The sequence below is a fragment of the Diadema setosum genome, chromosome 20, assembly GCF_964275005.1.
Source record: "Diadema setosum chromosome 20, eeDiaSeto1, whole genome shotgun sequence".
NCBI lineage: Eukaryota > Metazoa > Echinodermata > Echinoidea > Diadematoida > Diadematidae > Diadema > Diadema setosum.
In genome coordinates this window covers 28792420-28805521 of record NC_092704.1, presented here as the reverse complement: position 1 = coordinate 28805521, position 13102 = coordinate 28792420, and the positions used below count along the sequence as shown (strand labels likewise).

General features: G+C 39.9%; 1 protein-coding gene across 1 annotated transcript; it reads left to right on the top strand.

Annotated features, from left to right (window-relative positions):
* Positions 1-601: 601 nt before the first annotated feature.
* On the top strand, positions 602-12402 carry LOC140243576 (uncharacterized). The gene is made up of 9 exons (XM_072323243.1): positions 602-926; positions 2189-2403; positions 3235-3515; positions 4332-4563; positions 5084-5205; positions 5660-5881; positions 6255-6479; positions 7729-7958; positions 8457-12402. Exons 1-9 carry the CDS (start codon positions 602-604, stop codon positions 8732-8734), a joined length of 2130 nt encoding a protein of 709 aa, XP_072179344.1. The 3' UTR covers positions 8735-12402.
* Positions 12403-13102: the final 700 nt, after the last annotated feature.

Below are 13102 nucleotides of genomic sequence, written 5' to 3'. Positions count from 1 at the left end.
CTCCCCCCCCCCTTTGTTTTTCGTTAAAAAAAAAGAAAAGAAAAAGAAAAAAAGAAATGAAACCCGGAAGTGGTACCAGAAATGTTAGTTGCGCCCCCCCCCCCCCCTTTACAGAATTCCTTGATCCGTCCCTGTTTTATACTCTGTTTTTTTAAAAAGTCCCTACCGTGGGAAGGGGTATTCCCCTCCCAAGCTCGGTCGCTTCGCTCCCTCGTCGAGGATCTCAAAAAAAAAAAAATGAAGAAATCGGACTCTTTTACAGATTGACAAATCTGTATCAAATAGCTCTTGTTTTACTCCCATGAAAAAGGAAACAGCGAAGTGCCCTTTCGTGCACGCAACCAAACTTTGTACGCGCATCTCCATGGACGCATGTCTAGAGACGCGCCCATTACGTCAGCATCCTTTGCTGCTATGGGAACGCGCGGGCTTCAATCATCCTGTGGATATTACATGTGTTTAGCAACGCGCGCAAAGATAAACCCATTGATATATCTATTGAGGTGTCATCTCGTTCTTGAAGTGTAACTAGAATGAATTGTGTTTTCCCTGGGATTAGGTATTTATTTTGAGGAAGGGGAATCGGGAAAGAAAAGAATTCATGGAAGCCGAGACGGAGCTGGAGGCTCCTGCTTTTATCATTTTTGACGAGCTGCGCAAGAACGGACAACTTTGCGATGTTACTCTTGATGTGGGTGACCAGAAATTCCCAGCTCATCGGAATGTTCTTGCGGCGTGCAGCAGATACTTTCGCGCCCTTTTCACAAATGGAATGCACGAGTCGGAAAAGAACGTCGTGAAGATACCGGGCGTTGATCCGCCCCTGATGGCGCAAATTCTCGATTACATCTATACGAGAACGACCCCCATCAACGCCGATAATGTCGTAGACCTCCTGCCTGTGGCGGATCAGTTCAACGTGCAAGGTAACTATTCCTAATCCTAAAGCAAAGGGATTCCTAAAGTATCCAATGCATCCATTGGGGATGATGTCATCAATCAAATTCATGGCTCAAAGATTTGTTGATTACCCACTTCAAATCAGATGAACCTAAACGCTCGCTGACATCTGACTTTGATATGAGATGCTGGTAACTAGAAATAAGTGTCTCATTGCGTTCGATACTACGTCTGCTATTATGCCCCTCAAGCAATTCCGACCTAACGGTTTGCAACTGGCCTTTGTCTAGACGGGTGTCTATGTAGATGGAAGCAGGAAGACGAGGTAACCGAGGCTATTTAATGTATTTAGACTATCATTATGGGTTGGGCCCCTTATTGTTTAGAGTCACGCTTCTCAACTTTTAACCCGATGACCAATCAGATCGAATATGAGTATTTTTTTTTTCACTTTTAAACGGCATCGTGGCCCACCTGAGAGAGCCTTGCGACTCACCGGCACATGGGCCGTACCGTGGACAACCGGCTGAGAAAAACTGATTTTTAGAACTTCGCTGACGCAAGATGACAATGAGTGAAATTACAGAATTGTAGCCGTTGCAATCCGCAATTATAAAGCTACATTAGCAGTGGAGAAACAGGTGAACAGGTGAAACAGGTGAAACAGATATACTAGGCACCTATGCCGGTCTATTACTAACAATGAAGACAAGAAAATAATACTCAAATTCATATTAATGTACTAAGTATACTTGATTAGGTCCTATCTATAGTATACATTTTTTTTTTGTATGCCCGTTTTCTTCTAAGGTTAGATAAAGTGGGTGAATTATAGCAGCCATTCATGAATAGCGTAAGATTTTAATCGCTCTCAAAAGAGTGACTTCAGCTATTATGATATTCATGATCCATGAAGTGTTGCCCTAATGCACAAATTACCCTAGCTAAGTCTAATATTTGCTGTCACATTGACAGTAATCGTCGTTTATATACCCAACTTTTTATGAATCAGCCGATTTAAACATGAACGAACCCGTCAACCAGTGGTGTGTTCACTGGTTTTAATAGTATTAAAATCGATCAGAGATCTTTATTTTAGTCAACCAAAATTCATTGCAAACCATGATAGAGATAGCGCAATATCACTCACTGTCATAGACGCAAAAAGCCGTGCTAATACAGTTGTAGAAGTCCCTGACCTTTTGCCCTACAGAAAATTGATTTTAACATGCAGCTTTTTTTCTCCTTGAATATGATACACCTTTCCCTGGTTTCTTCTCCAATATAGGTCTTGTGAAGGAATGCTGTTCGTACCTCGAGGAGCATTTCTGCCCGGCGAACTGCGTCGGGATGTGGCGCTTTGCCCAGTCCTACTTCTGCTTTCCCCTGCAGCAATCAGCCTTCCGCTACATCCTCGTCCACTTCGAGGAGGTGGCGCTGGGAAGCAAAGCGGACGAATTTCTTGAAATACCCATCGAAGATCTTGAGACCATCATCAAACAGGTGAAAGACGTTATTGTTGTCATTTCCCCTTTTTTTCTAATTCTGGGTCCCATTTCATAAAAGATATGAGGATAGCAACTCTTGCTGGAATGGCATCTTCCAATAGCAACAGCCAATCAGGAATCTGTATTCTTGTCGTTACCGTGACAATTGCCATTCTAGCAAAAGTTGTTATCGTATCAACTGTTTATGAAATGAAGCCCAGGGGCCCGTTGCATAAAACTCCAACCGGACTTTTTTCCGGTTGAAATCACAAAATTCCGGTTGGAAGCTCCCAACCAGAGTTTTTATGCAACGGATTTTACATTCAGAGATTAGCAACCTTGAAAAATTCAGGTTGGGCAAATCCCAACCTGAATTTTTTAAGGTTGCTAAAAAAGTTTTATGCAACAGGACCCAGGTGGCTACGTCATTTTGTTAATTCGAGTTATGATTGTCATATCCAATATTGCAAGGTCTTCCCGTTATCAGTTCGTTTTACGTTTCCTACATAGTTAATAATTTTATTGATTTCATAGTTTTTCCAACACGTCCAAGGAGATCCAAATAAGGTTGGCTAATTACGGTAACCACGCCGAAAACATAAAGATTAGACGTGTAGTTAACCTTATGTAAAACAAATTTCAATTGCCTTTATGCATGAGAAATGTATCCTCCCTGAAAAGTGGTCTCTGCCAAATCGCCGACTGATTCTACCACCTGTCATTATGAGATGGCAGTTATAATAACGAGTGTGCATAATCGGTTCAGCAGTAAAGCATCCCACAACTATAGGGTGCGAGAGTGATACATTAGCAGCAGAGTTAATGTACGACTCATGAAAATTCGTAGGACGAACTGAACGTGAAGATGGAAGAATATGTCTTCGAGGCCGTGCTCCGATGGGTTCGTCACCGCGAGGCGCAGCGGCGGCACCTCGTCGCGCGACTCCTGCTCAACATCCGCCTCGGCATGATCAATACGGATTACTTCATGAACAGCATCAAGGCCCATCCCCTCGTGCGCGACGTGGAGGACTGCCGACCAGCCATACTGCAGACTATCCACTACACCTACAACTTCGACCCCAACGAGACTCTCAAGGGACCAAGTGCCGTCATCTCGAGACCGCGGTATGTGCAACTCCACTATTTGGCGATGCCAACTTTATTTATTTATTTATTCATTTGTTTATTTATTCATTTATGTATTTATATATTCATTCATTTTTTCATTTATTTATTTATTTATACATCTATCTATCTATCTGTATCATTCATTCATTCATTTATCTATTCATATATTTAATCATTTATTTAGTATTCTTATGTCGTCTTATGTTCTGAATGAGTGTCATAAGAAGGGGGAGGGAGTTGCCGTGTGGATGGTCTTAATAAGTACTGTTGGGTATTCCTTTACCATTATAGGGTGAAGTCCTGAGAGGAGGCTCACCGAGTGAAGGCTTTGACAAGGACTGCATATTTATTTTTCTTTTGTTGATCACATATTGTCATTTCTAACATTATTTATTGATTGAAGCATTTCAATCAATTTAAGTTGAACTATAGATTGCTTAACAGATCAGAGTAGGTTTGTTTTTTTCATGAACTCACGGATACGAATATCATGTAAAAGTGCAACAATATCAAACCTAGGAAGATATAAGACTACCAATAACGTCATGTTTGGCCGAAAAACAAAATGAAATCAGGGCCCCTTTTTTTAATAAAAATTGATATGATACCAACTCTAGGTGGAATGGCAACTTTCCATAGCCGACAGCCAATCAGGAAAATTGTTGTCGTAACGATGACATTCCTCGTCATTCCAGCAAGAGCTGCTATCTATATCAACTTTTTGTTAAAATGAAATTGGGCCCTGCATTTCTAGACAGCACGGGACACACGGAAGACATTTTGTCACAACTTTATGACCTCTCTTGATATTAGCTTGCCTTTCAAGCTCTTGTTCGCGGTAGGCGGATGGAGTGGCGGCAGTCCAACGAGTGCCATCGAGTGTTATGACACCAGGGCCGACCGATGGGTGCTGCTCGACACACAGAACAATCGGCCGCGCGCGTACATGGGCATCGCCGTCCTCAACATGAAACTCTACGCAGTCGGCGGTTTCGACAGCAACCAGTATTTCAACAGCGTAAGGTGCTTCGACCCTGTTTCCAAGGTAACGGACGATTTCTATCACAGTATTGAGATTACACAGATCAAAATTTAATGTTTGTTCCATTATTTTGTTTGCACGCGTGCCGTTATGTAAATGTTGTAGGCCCTATGTCTCTATCACGACACACCCAGAAACAACTTTGCTCGAATGAAGTGGCAGTATCTCAACGACGTGCTGACGTGATGTTTGACATGACGCAGTGGTGACGTAATGTTTAGCATGATTGACGTAATCAAAGTTTCAAATGCACACTATCAAAATTTGGGACGTGATAAGTATGCATTTCAGAAGACATTAAACTCATTAAAATTTCACGTTGCAAGAGACATCATTTGTTTCATTATGTATTCATTGTGAACGCGATTAATCGACTTCGATACTCCGATGGAAGTGTAGACGCCACCATAATAAATGGGATCATGGTGATTTTCCGTTTTTCGCTGGTTCCTTCCTTCCTTCCTCCCTTTCTTTCTTTGGTCTTTCTATCTGATTTTTCTTTTTCGCTGTTTTTGTTACGAAGGTGTGGACAGAGGTGGCACCCATGAATTCCCGGAGATGCTACGTCAGTGTTGCCGTGGTAGGGGATCGCATCTACGCCTTGGGTGGTTTCGACGGACACACCAGACTCAAGACCGTCGAAAAGTATTTCGTCTACCATCCTTTCTTTGAATACTCGCTTCTCTCCCACAGCTCATTCCAAGCTGGTCATTGCTAACTGTCTGTTTGCAGAACCCGGTTGAACATGCCATATACCAATGTCCGTTGGTCAGAATTTATCATATTCAATGTTTCCTATACTTCGAAAGAAAAAAAAAAAACATTCGATGCCATATGACCAAAGTAAAATAACACACTGCTATACAAAGTGTCACGTGCTGTATATTGACAATTGTTGCTTGATAAGAAATAATGTACGGTCTATAGAAAAAGATTTCCCCAAATTGTTACATCATATTATGATTATCATTCTTTAAATAGATCTATACCAATACATTTAACCGATATTATTATCCCTATAAAGACAAGCGTGTGAAAATATTATGTCTGAATATGAATTATCAGGACACTGGAATGACACTCAATTTACCTTTATAAGATACGACCCGGTCAACAATCAGTGGACATTGATCCGATCGATGAACCACCATCGCAGCGATGCGTCGGCGTGCCATCTGGACGGCAAGATCGTCATCGTAGGCGGGTTCAACGGCAACGAGTGCCTGAACTCGGCGGAGCTCTACGACATCGAAATGGACGAGTGGCGGGACTTGCCTCGCATGAACAGCAGACGGAGCGGAGTTGGGGCAGTGGCCTTCAGGTAAGACGATGACTGCGGAAGCTATACGCATTCAAAATACAACTACCGATAGTGGTCATTTGGTGAATTTTTATGAGGTCATCCACAAACATAAATGCGTATTTGGAAGAGTTTCACAAAAATCGCATCGACACTGAAGTACCGAGCCCTGTCTAATCATCAGCGCTTTCTTGAAGCTCCTGTAACTTTACCAGTGTCACCCCAATAAAGAACAAACCCAATTACAATTCAGCATGTATTTTGGAATACGTTCTGTGATTTTTTTTTTTCTCGTTTGACACCAACCTATTAGTCTGCACCTCAACAGAGCCCTAAAGAGTCACAATTTAACGAATGCTTGCTCTCATTTTGGTTCGCATGCAACCAAAAACAGAAGCAGCGTTTACGCCGTCGGCGGCTTCAACGGGCTGACGCGCCTGAACACAATGGAGCGCTGGGCTCCAGGGAGTGTCCAATGGACCGTTGCTCCAAGTATGTACATCCACCGCAGCAACTTCGGCGTCGCCGTCCTGGACGATATGATCTTCGTCATCGGCGGGTTCAACGGCATCACCACCATATACAATGTCGAGTGCTACGATCCGGACAACGACGAATGGTGAGTCAGACACGTAGAGGTCATGCACTTTGGGGAAATTGTGTTTGGACTGATTTTTCCGATTTTTTTTTTTTTTTTTTTTTTTAATAATGATTGATCGATACTTGTGTATAGGTGAACAGAAAAGCAGACAGACGGACTGGTATGCGTGTAGAAAATCAATACATATTTTAAATAGATAAATAAATAAGTACATTTGACTGTTTGAATGAATAAAAGAATGAATGAGTGAACGAAGGAACAAGCGAACGAGTGGATGAAAGAATAAATGAATGAATGAATGAATGAATGAATGAATGAATGAATGAATGAATAGAGATACAAAGAACATTGGGATTATGATATGCGTCGATTGATAAATGTCGATTTGGCATGTAGCCTTAGGTTATCGATATTTGAACACTATCTACCCTTGGAATCGATGCTATAATATGGGCAGTGTTTGACAAATAGGTTTGCCGAATGTTTTGAAGCGTATTCTTGTTATGAAATATCTATTACACCTTTCCTTGCGCTCTGATCTTGAACAGGGGTTGTTGATTAGCTTGAGTTCTTTATCACCTTTGGAGGTTCTTTGTCTTCTTCTTCTTTTTAGTAAGAATGATGAATTGATCGTCATCCAATGTTGTATGAATGCATCATTTCCTACGCTGTCATACCATAAATGCTTGATGAACGTTTCCTACAGGATATCTAATTTAGTTTAAAACTGAAACAACAATAGCGATAAAACTGCCTCGTTTCATAAAAGATGTTAGGATGGCAACTCTTGCTGGAATGGCAACTTCCCGCAGCAACAGCCAATCGGGAAGCTGGATTTTTATCGTTAGCATGACAATTGCCATTCCAGCAAGAGTTGCTATCATATCAACTTTTTATGAAATGGGACCCTGATGTTCAAAGTGACGTGTGCAATATTTCTCACAAAGAGGGTTGGAAGAAACAATTTTCGTGAACGGTTTACTGGCACGGGTATGTTCATTGATATTCTGACAGTGGCTAGTGACTTGTGTGTATGATTGAGTGTTTCCTCATCTACTTATATATATATAGGGAGATTCTTTAAAGCGCTCATTTCTACCTAAAAAAAGATACTCAAGGCGCTACTTGCACATCATAGCACAGCTCAATCACCTAAGTTCGAAAATTTCTTGAAGTGAGCCACCGACATATCAAACGGTGTCCTTATCAAATCAACAAGCATTACTACAGCGTAAGGTTATTCCTTCTTGCCGCTTGCTTGATCCAGGTACGATGCTTGCGACATGAATGTGTACCGCAGCGCCCTATCTATCGGCGTCGTGGCGAACCTGCCCAACGTCCGGGAGTTCACCTGGCCAAGGGATAGAGATCTGCCTCCGCCGGCCTTCGTCCCGACTCAGGCCTCGCTCGAGCAGGCAGCTATTGCCATGGAGGAGAGCAATCATGCTCGTCTGCTGTCCAATGATCCAGCTGCAGAGGAGGCTGCTGATGAAGCAGGTAACCATGGTGATGATGATGATGATGATGATGATGATGATACAGAAGTTATGGAATTGCCCTATACTTCATCTCTGTAGGTGCTCATGCTTTAAACACACGCTATATTGATGATTAATGCAATGAAATATTTTACAAGGTTGTTTTGTTATGACACAAATCAAAATGAGCAAATATTGGAAAGAGAAAGGGGATAGGTGGGTCGGGATATTACCGGCAAACTGAACGATTGAGAGACTATCCCTGGGTGGCAAGAACCACGACTGATATATTATATATAGTTCGCAAGACAGGGAATGCAGCAAGATTATCCAGATACATTAACAACGGTTATGACAGAAGGTTGACGAATAATCAGAATCCGTGATTCGTTCCCCTGCTGTACTTTTTTCTTTGTATTGTGATCGGGACATCATTCAAGGAAGCATTGCAGACCTCGCCTACAATGTATTTAACAGCAGGCGTATATTTATACTTATAATCATTTTTCTTCGGCAGAAATAAACGAGTTTCTCCGTCGACAAGCTGCACTTGAGCAAGAACAGGCCAACAACGACGCGGAGGAGTTTGAAGACGAGGAGGACGAGGATGACGACGACGAAGAGGAGGATGACGAAGAGGATGTTGAGGCAGATGAGGAGGTCCAGTTCCCCGATCGGTCACCAAATCAGCGAAGGCACCCAAATGCCAACCCAGGAATTGGCGCCAGTAGCAATGCTAGCCAAAGAAGTGGCAGTAGAAGTAGTAACCATAGCAACGTTAGTTCGGGCCAATAATATAGATGGAAAGTGTGCTATAGTGTTGGAATGACAAACTGTGCGACTCCGATCATGGCCTATACCCAAGAGTCTCCGAAACATGTTCAAGATATATCACAGGGATGTAAATTGGTCTGTCTCTATGACCCTTGAAAAGGAAGGTTAACAACGAACTTCATTTCGTCCACTCAAGTTGTTGTCTTGTACCTTGCCGAGCGCTCTAAGGAGTCTAAAAGAGTATACTTAATGCTGCTGTAAATACCCACTCTAAACGTTGCTAAAAAGTGACTATTTCACGTTATACCTTACAGCTTGTATGCTCTTCTGTAAAAGACATGCAATGTCGTTACGACTTTGTAAATATATATGAATGACGAAAGAAAAACGGAAAATCCTTCAGATTTATCTTCAGAAGACATTGCAAGAATCAGCCTATTTAAACTCGACTCCTTCTTCAGCAAACATTTATAGTTCGTATAATGTGATACCGATTCCTATTGACACCTTGAGGTGTGTATTATTACACAACATATTCAATATATATCGTAACACACTCAAACAAGCACGGATCGACCAACGCACATACATACATAATCTTGCATGACATGGCTGAATCTTTTTATGACCCACTCAACAAACACAAAATAATAATAATAATGTTACTCTGGTAGAACTTACTGTTTTCGTAGGAAATTTTGCGCCAACATAACACATAGCTATGCGGATACCAGTCCCATCTTACATGTCCTAGGACAAATTTCAAATGAAGTTAAAGGGAGCGCTGTGATGAAACACACGACATAATCGGGAAAAGAAGGGTTCAAATTCACGAATTCTCGGCATTGGTCTCCGTGTCACAGATGATATAATTTCAACCCTTCCACATGAACCCCTTTCGGAAGAAGCCATACATCTTGACGATTGTGTGTACTATAGCTGACACATTGGTTTGTAAAGTTCAGTCAATTGTCAATCAGTGTGAATAATCATTCCAGCACTATATCGCACGGTAATAACAACAAAAAATAAATAAATGCATCATGCATGTACAAAGATGAAAAGCGGATAACCGCATTGATATTGACCACAGTTAAAAAAACATCTCCCTTGAATTAAAAAAAAAAACAAGAAAAAAAGAGTCGTAGTGGACATTTCCACCGAATGCAGCTTACAGAATCTGCTCACTCAGAGTATCCATGTCTCTAAACATAGACGGGTGATCTAGATTGGTCTCATGTACATAGAGAAATATGAAAGTACTAATATTATTTATGAAGGAAATCATTCTACGTAAAATATGTTTGTTTTTTCCACGCAATAAATCTTTTGTACCTATTTATGCCAAAAGAAAACAAAATCATTTCGGTAACTTGCTGCATTCCTTTGATTTATAGTTGCAAATGAATTATTATTGTCAACGTGGTGTCAAACGTGGTGTTTGCAGTCGAGTTCGATATATTTCCCGTTACTATTCATGCAAGCGTCTGCCCTGTTCCTATATACAATGTTTGGGAAATCTCGTGTTACTAATTCAACATTGAAGATGACTGGCAGATCTTACCACTATAAATTCCAGGTCAGTTACACAGTATAAGTTTGTCTGATAAGAGTGAGTAAAATCTTGCAAATGCAAGAGTGAACACTATTGATCAAAATTTGATGAAAATTAGGGAAGTTGTGAAATTGTGAAGTTTCTCTAATTTCTACGGAACAGTGCTGGTACAGTTGGTATAAATAGGTAAATAAGCGAGCTGATGATGTCATCACCCATGTCACCTTACAATTTTCGACTGATCGTGTACAACAACAAAAAAGTGACAAACATTCAATTTTCTGTTATTAAAGTGTAAACCATGATATTATTCTTGATTGAATAATGATCAGATATACGTTTCAAGTCTGGGGATATTTGTGTTGAAATGAAAAACTTGAAAGTTCAAAATTTTATGTTCAAACTATTTGACAAGTTGTGAGGGAATGACATCATCACTTCACTATTTGCAAATTCACATTGAGTGTTTAAGAACTGTTTCGGAAACAATAGCGAAACTGCACAATTTCATAACTTCCTTATTTTTCGTCCGATTTTTGGTGGAATTTTTATTGTTGTGCCAAAAAAAAAATAGAAGGAGAAAATACTCCTTTTCAAACTAACATTCAACTGCACAGGAATTTCCCTTTGAAGGAGTGGATCGCTGTTTATTTTCCGTTATGTCCTTTGGCTTGATTACCCTCCTTGTCTTCCTGTTATTCGTTCGGTGAATGATACGTTTTGATTGACACGTACACCTTGGCGCGTGTGAATGGGATGTTTTGTGCATCCGACATCAATACTCCTATACATATTAATCATTATCACTGTCGAGGGTATTGCCTCGATGCTCTTTATAGAGACCATTGTCAAAATGAGCAACAACTCTAAATGTGATATCCATAGCGTCGGTATTTGTTTTTCTGAAGGTAATTAACACGGTTTGTTTTATCTGTTTTATCTACGTTCAGACGACAAGCCCTAACTGTTATGTTAAACACATTCTGTCTTGATTTTGTTTTGGGAGAGGTTTTTTTTTTCGATATTTTTTTCTTTGGCTTTTCTTTGTTGTTGTTGATTATTAATATTTGTTTGTTTGTTGTGTGGTTTCTTTTTTTTTTTTCTTTTTTTTTTGCAAGGTGCATTCGCTCTTTGCGAATCAGGGCCATATTGTTCCAATCGAAAAATGTTCCCGTGTCTGTCCTATGAGTATTTCTAGCTCTAGTGAGTCTTTACTGAAGTTGTGTCCGATCGTTCTGTTTTATAGTGATGCACAAAAATCAGTGGTTACAAAGCGTTAGAAATTCTACATGTTTTAAAATTGTTAAACCCTGAATGGATTATCTGGCTCAACAGTGTCAATTTAAAGCAATACAAAAATGACGCTGGGGTGATGTATGATAACTATATATTATACGACTTCTCTTTTGTATTACTAATTCATTCGGTATTGGTGGACTATAATTTGCTTTGTTGTCCCGGACTGGTTAATCTCTCGAGAAGCGTGTGGACCCCTTTTATTTATTTGTTATACTGTATGATGTATTTATAGCCAAAGCAACATCACGTTTATACAAGATTATTTCCCTCCATGGGCATAATTATGATTTTTATCAGATTATGTCAATCTTGATTACATATTGCACTTTTGATGTGTAAAACGTTGAATTGTCTGCTGTGGCATCTTTAAATCACAATACGAAGAATTTCCATGTTTTTGTAATAGAGTAAATTATTTATTTCAAACTCAATCGTGCCTGCGATTAATACTAGTAAGCGATTTGATTCTGAAAAAAAAAAAATATATATACATATATATTTTTATGGTTCAATACTTTTCTGCAACATCTCTTCTTGAAATTTGTGAAAATGGAAAAAGAATTTGTCACATCTAGAACACGTTTGCTCTTTTTATAGAATACTAGTACAATTAAACGTCACTCTCTCCTGGATATAGAAAAAAAAGGTACTATACATAAACAATGTTGTGTGCATGGCGCAATAGAAGTCTCGTTGTTTCCAACTCTTGCAAAACGAAACCATGTTCAGCACAGACACATTGCCATGTTTAATAGGCTGTTGCTTTACCATTATATACCTGACAAGTCATGGATTGATAAATAAAAGGCAGTATCGTCATTGTGTTAAAAAGAAATATACATGATTGTCATTCTCAGAGCTGTTATGTGGTTTGTTTGTTTGTTTTTTCCTTTTTTACCATTGACATTGATTGAAATATCCACTGTTTATCTCTGAGATATTTCATTATTGTAAATGTGTTCCGCCTTTGGTACGTGGTGTGTGTATGTGTGTGTGCACGTGTGCGTGTGTTTGTGTGTGTTTGGTTGTGTGTTTGTGTGTGTGTGTGTGTGTGTGTGTGTAAAATGTGCGTATCATTGGCACAAACTAGGGTTTGTAGATATTCCAAGGGAAAAGCAACAACCACGGAGGAATCAAATGAGATATACGATTTTTTGACATATATAACACGAAAGAGGCAGAAGGTTATGCTCATACTCCAAATGATTATTATACATTATCGCTTGGAGGCCCCTGTCGAACGACTGATTTGACGCTCCTTCATACATTTTTTTTTTTCATGCGTTTCTTCGTCATTTTCTTCACAATCTACAAAAGAACCTGATTTCCATGTGTGCTTTGCGCTTGGTGGTGCTAATTTATTATTGCAAAGATTGATATTATTTTGTTTATTGTATTACTTTGTTGTTGCTGTTATTAGGAGAGAAAGACAACAGTGTATGACGTAATAATGAAAATGATTGATGATGATCGCGCCTGCGCATTATTTCTTAAGAATACGCACAGTCCTGACGATGCGCGTACACAATAGAGCA

Bases quoted from the DNA above. Each gene is read 5' to 3' on its own strand.
- LOC140243576 (XM_072323243.1), top strand. From the start codon at position 602: ATGGAAGCCGAGACGGAGCTGGAGGCTCCTGCTTTTATCATTTTTGAC. The intron at 927-2,188 runs GTAACTATTCCT...TCTCCAATATAG, and splicing joins GGATCAGTTCAACGTGCAAG to GTCTTGTGAAGGAATGCTGT. The intron at 4,564-5,083 runs GTAACGGACGAT...TTTGTTACGAAG, and splicing joins GCTTCGACCCTGTTTCCAAG to GTGTGGACAGAGGTGGCACC.